General features: G+C 34.8%; 2 protein-coding genes across 2 annotated transcripts in view; both read right to left on the bottom strand.

The window, feature by feature from the left end:
* Positions 1-3,469: 3,469 nt before the first annotated feature.
* On the bottom strand, positions 3,470-5,163 carry HOXD9 (homeobox D9). The gene is made up of 2 exons (XM_056534769.1): positions 4,531-5,163; positions 3,470-4,190 (listed from the first exon to the last, which is right to left on the bottom strand). Exons 1-2 carry the CDS (start codon positions 5,138-5,140, stop codon positions 3,949-3,951), a joined length of 852 nt encoding a protein of 283 aa, XP_056390744.1. The 5' UTR covers positions 5,141-5,163; the 3' UTR covers positions 3,470-3,948.
* Positions 5,164-7,779: 2,616 nt separating this feature from the next.
* The window catches only part of HOXD10 (homeobox D10), a 3,756-nt gene continuing 1,277 nt past the window's right edge, over positions 7,780-10,258 (bottom strand). The window contains exons 1-2 of the mRNA XM_056534909.1: positions 9,876-10,258; positions 7,780-8,610 (exon numbers count right to left, since the gene is read on the bottom strand). The exon at positions 9,876-10,258 is cut by the window's right edge and continues 1,277 nt beyond it. Coding sequence (XP_056390884.1) covers positions 8,333-8,610; positions 9,876-10,258 — 661 coding nt within the window. The 3' untranslated portion in view covers positions 7,780-8,332. The remainder of the gene's footprint in view (positions 8,611-9,875) is intronic.

Raw genomic sequence — 10,258 nt, 5'->3', positions numbered from 1 at the left:
TATAATGTTGATACTGCTAGTTTTGCCATATAGTTATAAAGTAGATACTACTAACCATGCTAAATAGTTGTAATGTAGTTACTGTTAGCTACGCCATATGGTTATAATGTAGATATTACCAACTGTGCCATATAACTTATAATGAATACACTCCTAGCTATGTACAGCTGTAATATTGATAATATTAGCTATTATATATTGTACAAATGTACATATACTGCTAGTTATGCCATATAGTTTAATGTAGATACTACTAGCTATGTCATATTGTTATATACTGTAGCTATGATGTATGGTTATAATGTAGATACTACTAGCTATAATACATGGATATAATGTAACATTTTATGGCAGATGTAAAGCTATGGATATATATATATATATATATATATATATATATATATATATATATATATATGTTACACCAGCTATGTAATAAAGTTTTCATGTCATTATGAGGATATAATACTTATGCCACCTAATTTATGATATAGGCAGTGTTAGTTTCATATAAAAGTTTATACTTTTAGTTAAAACTTAGAATACTAGCTATGTAACAGTTATTATGTAGAGTGTGTCATGTATGATTATGTTGCTAATAATACCTATAGATTATGTTATTTTTGTCACACAATTGAGACAAAGTATTGCTAGTTACATGATGAAGTTGTATGATTATATCAGACATGTCAGATGTAGATAACACCAGCTATGTTATATCTAATATATATTACTAGATAGCCCCTATGCTTAATATATTTGTAGGGGGGGTCTGTAATATCTTTATCTTTATGCAAATATAAAGACATTTTTTTAGCAGAGTAGATTAATGAGACATTCTGAAAGGCATTGAGGAACATGATATCTCTACTATAAAACAAATGGAGTAAGAGCGCTACCTAGCGGTCACGTAGAGTTCTCGCACGTCATAAATTTGTTTATCTTACCATAAATGTTTATTTCACAGCAATTGAAGTTATTGCTGGTATCAGGATTGCAGGAAAAACGCTACAAACCATGTCATCTTTATAACTTTTCAAATGACGAGGTTGCAAGCCATATGCCACGAGTTCTGGGCTTCACTAGTTTATTTTACATTTTTTTGGTAAAATTAGAATCTGGGTAAAGACAGTGAACGCCAAATGAACTCTGGTCCACACTGACCATCAGCTCATGAATGTCTTCAATATATATATATATATATATATATATATATATATATATATATATATATCAGGTCACTATTCCATCGAGTATTTATTTATCTATCTATCTACATCTATATACATTTATTTGTAATGTTTTTTTCTGTGTACATCGGTATATATTTTGTAACACTGAAATCCTTTGTGTATTTTTATATTACAACACATACATTTGAAACTTACTTCGCTACAAATATTAAATCTAATAACATCCAAATAATTCCATCTTCATGTTTTTCACTTATTTCTGCTGTCTTCCCCCTCAGCTACTATAATATAAACCTTGGCATTGAGTTCCCACATATCTATTGAAAAAACATAAATGCAATAAAAAAAAACTAAAAATATTCTGGCACAGAGAATTTTATTTTATTTTTTAAATAAAATCTAGGAAGATTTGTCAGGATTTCTGTTAGATTTTATGCTGTCCTGTTATAGGGGCCTGCTTGCATTTGAATGTGAATTCTTTTGCTTATCCTTAAACATGGTGTTGTTTCTGGACATCTGGACCAGTCAAAGAATAGTCCAAGTTTCCCAGAAATGTTTTTTTGTTTTGAAGTGACACAAACATCCAAATAAGACCCTTTGAAAGAAAAAAGCGCCCTGGACAACCATAAAACCATTAAGTCCAGACGTCTAGCCATTTCAATGACTTTATTGCACCACAGCTCTTCCTGTTTTAAAAGAATTATAAGTATAAAGAGGGCAATGGAGTGCTTCTAAATACAACACCTTATAGACAAGGACAAAAACTTTATTTTTTCCGTTAGAATTTCAGATTGTCCAAACATAGGCATGTAGGCTACAATTCAATCAATTCAATGTAAACATCATTGTATAACCAGATACTGATAGTTTTAGTGCTGAATGTTCGTTTTTCACGTGAAAAAAAAACGTGTAGTGACGGAATAGTCAAAATAGGACAAAACGACACCTACATTATATATATATATATATATATATATATATATATACATGCTGTATGTTCGTTTTTCACGTGGAAAAAAACGTGTAGAGACGGAATAGTCAAAATAGGACAAAACGACACCTACATTATATATATATATATATATATATATATATATATGCTGTATGTTCGTTTTTCACGTGAAAAAAAAACGTGTAGAGATGGAATAGTCAAAATAGGAAAAAAAAGACACCCATATTATATATATATATATATATATATATATATATATATATATATATATATGCTGTATGTTCGTTTTTCACGTGAAAAAAAACCGTGTAGGGATGGAATAGTCAAAATAGGAAAAAAAAAAGACACCCACATTATATATATATATATATATATATATATATATATATATATATATATATATATACATATATATATATATATGCTGCATGTTTGTTTTTCACGTGAAAAAAAAACGTGTAGAGATGGAATGGTCAAAATAGGACAAAATATGACAAAAAGACACCCACATTTTATATACACAAGTCCTTGTCCCTTGTAAAGTCCATTATGACTATGTAAAATGCCACCCCATGACAATGAATGGGGTACAACATCCGTCGGGTGGCATTATCCACTTGCTGGGTGCAGGACAAAAAGACAGCCACAATATATATATATATATATATATATATATATATATATATATATATATATATACATACAAGTCCTTGTCCCTTATAAAGTCCATTATGACTATGTAAAATGCCACCCCATGACAATGAATGGGGTACAACATCCGTCGGGTGGCATTATCCCCTTGCTGGGTGCAGTTTCCCTGATTTCTCTGCTCCAATTAAATATTTTTCAGCCATTTTCGAATACAGACACAAGTATAAAACTTCTATAAAGACACCATAAATGTACTATGATTCTCGCATAAACTGATCCTGTTGTCTCCATGATAACCTGCTGTACTTCATTTAATCGAGGGGAAAAGTCCTCAATTTATCAATGTTCAGATATTTGTTTTCGCTATCCGGAAAGTGAAAACAAAATGTAAAGTGAAGACAAAATGATAATAATATATTATGAATACAGAAATAAAATCCTAGCATAAAACAAACGTTTTGTAAACGGAATCCTAGGCCTTTTCTAATAACGATCTAGTTTATGCATTGCATGCGCCTTATTTGTTTTTACACCAGTGGTCTTCAACCTGCGGACCTCCAGATGTTGCAAAACTACAACTCCCAGCATGCCCGGACAGCCGTAGGCTGTCCGGGCATGCTGGGAGTTGTAGTTTTGCAACATCTGGAGGCCCGCAGGTTGAAGACCACTGGTTTACACTAATAAAATGTACATTAGTGTCACCTCACATGCAGACATGGGAATATTCCTTCAGTGACCTAAAACTGTGTCTCCAATAGATCTGCCGTGTAGGTTATGGACACTTTTTTTTTAACCGACTTTAACCAATGCAACTCTACTTTACATTTCTTGTACTTCTAATATTAAGGAACTACATACACTACTTCCTAGAGATCTATAAGATGCTTCAGAAATGTCGCAATACCTACCTGTAATGTCTAGCGTGCAATCACAATATTATTCAACCAGAAATAGTCCCCCCCCCCCCCAAAAAACAAAAACAAAAAAACGGATGCATCTTCAGATGCGCACTGACAAACCAAGTTTGCAAAATACACAACACATTTACATCTATCTCCAAGAAAAAAAAGACCTAAATATATATATATATATATATTTTACTGTTCCAGATAAACACAGAGAAGAATTCAGTGTGTATCCCCAGTGGTTGTTTTATTGGTCCTTGTTGCCTTTTTCCTTATTCATTTTCTTCATTTTCATCCTTCTGTTCTGAAACCAGATTTTGACCTGTCTCTCTGTGAGGTTTAGTATTCTGGCTACTTCATAGCGACGATCCCTTGTCAGGTACATATTGAAGAGGAATTCTTTCTCTAATTCCAGAGTCTGGTATTTGGTGTAGGGACATCTCTTCTTCCTGGTGGATCGGGCGTGGATCCAGTTGGCCGCAGGATTACCTAAAAAACAGGAAAGAAGAGAGGGCTGAGGTTTGGGATTGGAGCAGAATGGCTTTGCATTGGGGGGGATGACCTAGTCACAGCACTTTTAGGAAGAATTATCATTAAAAAAAAGCAGTCTTAATGTTTACAGTAGCGATGATGTCTTGATCTTAGGTGGTTATGTGAGTAATAGAATCATTTTATAGCCTCTTGCAGCAGCTTGGGCTATATGCTGGCCGTCTAGACGGTTTTATAGGTTAGTAAAACTATCAGTTTTGCACATTTAGAGCCTTGCAGGTCCGGACTATAAATCAAACAGCAATTTCATTCCCTCTCTTTTTTTTTTTTTTGTACTTACTTGGGTCAAGTTGTTGATTCTGTTGTTGCGGTTGCGGCGGCTGCTGCTTCTCTTCTTTAAGCTCCGTGTTCTCTGTCTCCTCGTTGGGAGCTGCAGCAGTTGCAGCAGTCACAGTATTGTCTTTAGGTGGAGGCTTGTCTGGGCTTTCTGTAAAGGAATTACATGAGAACTCTGGCAGATTCATTCCCTGGGAGTCAAATGAGGAGCACTCGGTCCTTTTTGGTGCACTTTCAGGTTTGATTCCATAGCTGCGCCCATTGGGGTGAAATCCAGAGAAGGAAGACGCAGTGGTGGAGATAGGCTCCAGCCAGGAGCGAACTGTATATCTGCTGCTTTCTGAGCCTAGGTGGGACTGGCCCATGTATGGGTGATAGATCCCAGTCATTCCTGGAGAGGGCTGAGGGTGCACCGTAGACCAAGACGCAGGGAAAACGCTGGATTTTGACGCAAAGCTGCAAGAAGAGAAGTCTGAAGCATCTCCAACACCTGGTGGTGGCCTAGAGGTCGTCGTGTGACCTCCCTGGGAGAATCTAGCACCATATACCTCTTCATTCTCATGTCCTATGAGAGAATCCACATAGTAGTTACTTATGGTACCACTGGAGGACATTTTAGGCTCCCCTCTCAGTCATATAAAAGGTTACACTCTTAACTGTATGTAATACCCTCCCTGAGAACAATCATAGTATTTTGCAGGCTGCATCCTCCATCCATTGGTTGTGGGCTCCACGTGATCATATTTACCAATACAGAGTAAATCAATCCGCTTAACGGGACTGATGTGATTAAAAACACATACAATTAAAAATAAAAGTGTAACTATGTGGAGATATATGGAAGGAAAGGCACAGGAATGGGAGGGGTGCAGGGGCTGATACCACCTTTGTGCGCAGCTTCTGGTTAGGCAGTAGAGCAGGGTTACCAGGGACTATTTCTTTCTCGGTCCTCAGCTCTCCCTCCCTGCCATTCATTTTTAATCACTTTGCTGAATTTGTTTAATTAGCCTTTAAACTATGGGGACCCTCACAGAAGTACTAGGGGAAGCATGTTCTGAGTATTGACCTATTGGGTATAAAACTTGTTTTACTAGCCACAAACAAGAAGCCATCATGAAATGAAAGAGAAGGAGAGAGGAAGAGTGAGAGGCAGCAGCAGTACATTGTTGTTGCCCTCTCCTTCAGCGTTCAGCAACAGTTCATATTTACATACAAGAGGCCATTCCAGGCTGTAATGTGTGAAATGCATAAAACCTTCATAGTGTTTTTCAAAAAACAGGTGGAAGAGAACTATCATGATTTTTATGGGATTCAATAAAAATTTTATGAGGTGCATTTGATTATACATTAATGTGCCCTGTAATCAAATGGTCTAAAGAAGAACATTAAAACCTCTGCTGAAATCATCTGCTACTGGACTTTGCTATTGTTTTGCTCAATCTGCCATTTACTCTTTATTCTTTATTATACACACCCATATAATGAACACACACACACAATATTTTATACATTTCATAAAACAGAATGGAGGTGAGCAGACTGGGGAGGGAAACTTGAGATTCTTATAATGGAACCTGTTTTACTATTATATGAAACACAAATAGGATTTAATCATTGTCCCTGAGGATCTCAGCTACAAAGATTGTTTTAAGCCCAGAGTTAAGTGAGGCTGTGATGTTCTGTTTTTTGCAGGAAGGCACTAAGTTTATTGGGGCTGTTTCCTGAAATAAAAGGGAGTTTATCTGAAGCTACAGAAGGTCTAAAAGCAGTTCTGCCATAAAGGGCCATGTTTGCAAACAACAAATGTAAGAAACACTCCGGCAGTGCCCACAGTTTACACAGAAGGAGATGAATGCTGTAAAATCCTGTAAAGTCCTCATCCAAAGCTTATCTATTGTGATGCTCGGATAGAAGGAAAATGCAGCACGATGAACAATTCCTGCCTCCTCCCATGTACATATCATATTAGTCAGGGGGAAGAGATCAATAGAGGGGACATAGAGGTTTGGTATTTGTTTTGAACGGCAAATAATAGAAATGTATGGTTCAATAGGCAGCAATGCAATTTGAACGGTTTGCTCATGGAAATGAATACACACACACACACATATATATATATATATATATATATATATATATATATATACATACACACACACATATATACACACACACACACATATATATATACACACACACACACATATATATATATATACACACACACACATATATATATATATACACACACACACACATATATATACACACACACACACACACACACATATATATACACACACACACACACACACACATATATATATATATATATACACACACACACATACATACATAAATATATATGTACATATATATATACACACACACACACACACATATATATATATATATACACACACACACATACATAAATATATATGTAAATATATATACACACACACACACACACACACGAGAACAATTATAAGAGCAATAACATTAATGCATAGCTATTCCTCTACTATTTATTACAGTATTTTTTCTACAATCTCCTGCACCACATTTTAAAGTCTTCATAATGACACAATATCACAAAATATTCACGGTAGTCATTGAAAGGTCGTCAGAATAAAATGTCTTCAAATATATATTTGTTATGTTATAAGTATACATATTGTATAAATAAGTATAATATCGCATTCTAGCTCTTGTGTTGACTTCTAAAGATTATTATTGCTGTTTTGCTACTGAAAGCAGCTTACTGTATCTATTTATCCATCTACCTATCTATTTACCTATCTATCTATCTCATATCTATCTATCTATCTCATATCTATCTATCTATCTCATATCTATCTATCTATCTCATATATATCTATCTCATATCTATCTATCTATCTATCTATCTATCTATCTATTTATTTATCTATTATATCTACAATAGTTGTATCATTTCCCTCAGTATACCTTGTATACATATATACAAAACAATATACCTATATAAATGCAGTAAGCCTTGTACACAATTTATAAAACAATGGATAATGTATATTTAATTTCACGTTCACTTACCTGGAAGTTTGTTAGTATATACCAGCACCAGAATAACATTGCTTTGTCTACAAAGATAACAGTTCTGTCTCCAGCAGTCAGTCCACCGGAGATAATGCTTTCATCATACACAGTAATTATTTATATACACCTACATACATGTATATATATAAATAGGCTGAGAACATAAAGCGTTCAGACAGTTTATTGCATAAGACATGCAAAGAACATGCACAATATGGACACAGAGCTGTCTCAATGATATTGCCACATATCACAAGAAAAGTTCTACCAGGAATACGACTCAAATAAACTACACATTGACAAAGACAAACAGGTTCTCAGTTACTTAGAGCAGAGACATTTACAGAAAATGTGCTTTTTGTCCCCAAAAGTCAGTAAGAATAGGATGAAGGTTAAAATGCTGAGGTCCATAAAGTAACACGCAAAAAGACTGTTCTTTAGAAAAAACATGAAAAAGTCACATTGTTTGGATGTGGTTTGACCAGTCCCAATAATTTAAGACCAAATTATAAACTTTCTTCACTTTTTTTTACCCTGCCATACGTGAAAAAAAAAAAAATAATAATAATAAATTACATGTGCTAGATCTTTATTATTATTTATATACCCATGAAAATACATAGAGACACTTGCAGCACTATAAAATGAGGAATCACATTCTAGATCACAGGAAATAGATGGGATGTGGGGTGTTCACAGTCTCTCCTGCTGGGGGGCAATGGCTGCCTTTAAGAAAAAGTCAGATTGGCGGTCAGTTCTCGGATTCGGTTCTCTCTACTCATCTTCTTAAGCTTCATTCTGCGATTTTGAAACCAGATTTTGACCTGCCTGTCAGTGAGGTTGACGCTCTTACTGATCTCTAGGCGGCGCTCTCGAGTCAGATACATATTGAACAAGAATTCTTTCTCTAACTCCAGTGTCTGGTGTTTAGTGTAAGGGCACCTCTTCTTCCTGCCACTCTTTGCAGTTAACCAATTGCTGGTTGGAGTATCAGACTTGATTTCCTCTATTGTGATAAAACAAAACAAAATAAAATAAATATATAAATAAATAAATAGTGTAAACCACCCCTCAAAAATGCCCTCACCCTACAATAAGTAGACTTGACAATGACCCTTCAAACAAAATGTCTGTCATTTTATTATAACAAAAGCCTCATATAATGCACACACTGACAGACGGTGGACAGTGCACTGCCCCTAAGTGATATATAGGTATACGAGATACATATATATATATATATATATATATATATATATATATATAAAATATTTGGTTATACATAAATTGGGTAGATAGAAAAACAGATAGATACGGATATATATATATATATATATATATATATATATATATATATATACCTTAGTACATGGAAACATGATGCAAGCGTATGAATATTTGTGTCTGTATGTGTGTGAGTATATATATATATATATATATATATATATATATATGTATATCTGTAGGTGTGTATATATATATATATATATATATATATACACACACACACACACATATACATACATATACACACACACACAATAAGAAACTGAATCAAGGTGTACACATATAAGCGCTCCAAGAACAGTTTTCTACAAAGGACTCATTTTAATGCCAATTCTTGCCTTTATTGTATTCAGAATCCACATTGACATATTGGATACATATTAACTGAATAAGGGAAAAATAGACTTTGAATATCTCACAGATTTCTAGACAAATCACCAAAGAGTTTACATCCAGTATCCAAGCATTGCTGATTGTCTATAAACCTGAACGTAGATTTACTTAATTTATGAATGATTATTATCAGTATTTCCTATTATTACTATAACTTTTACTGGATGTATCTGATCACCTAATGTAGAATTGTCTTTACACTGGAATGAAGTAAAATGATAGTGTCCTTGATACTTACTCCTAGAAATTAACCCTTTCTCATAAAATGAATCATGGAGGGAGAGGTTAAATTCCGTACAATGATAGTGTCTGAAGCAAACAGACATTGATAATAGACATGTAATGCTGCACTTGGATATGTATCTGGTTAATGTTCATATATGATCATGTATGCTGAGGATATTATATTTTTTAAATACCTGAGTTAAAAAAAAAAAAACAGGGCAGTTCCTCCTTGACATGTAGTTACCATTAAATGTTATGGGAGGCAATGCTAGTATTTTACACAGTGTTTTATGGTGCTGGCGTGTACAAGCTACTACTACACCATGCAATCAATGCTTTATAAAACTTCTTTGTAATGATACCGACCTTTACTTTCCTTGTCTTGGACTTCAGGGCTGGACACAGACACCTCAGCCAGGCAGCTTCTGTCCTCCTGTAAGGCAGACTTGGACTCTGGACTTTCCACTGAGGGGACTTTAGAGGACTCTTGGCTGCTCGGGTTTTCATTCATTTTCTTATCCATCTGATGAGGAGAAGATAGCTGAGGTTTGGAGCTGCCGCGGGGGTTTAGCTGTAACATTAAGGATGAACTGGTTTCTTGGTTATTATTGTACTCTTGGGGTTTCCCACTGGCGTAGGTCTGGCTCAGCCTAAAATATCCTGGGACAGGAACCTCAGAGTTGTCAACAGAACAGTTCTCAGAGACCAGCCTCTGGTATGGTGGCACCTCTGAAGAAATGACTTTTGAT

Source organism: Hyla sarda, chromosome 8 (assembly GCF_029499605.1).
Source record: "Hyla sarda isolate aHylSar1 chromosome 8, aHylSar1.hap1, whole genome shotgun sequence".
Classification (NCBI taxonomy): Eukaryota; Metazoa; Chordata; class Amphibia; order Anura; family Hylidae; genus Hyla; species Hyla sarda.
The sequence above is the reverse complement of the archived record's forward strand: the minus strand, read 5'-3'. Positions and strand labels throughout refer to the sequence as shown.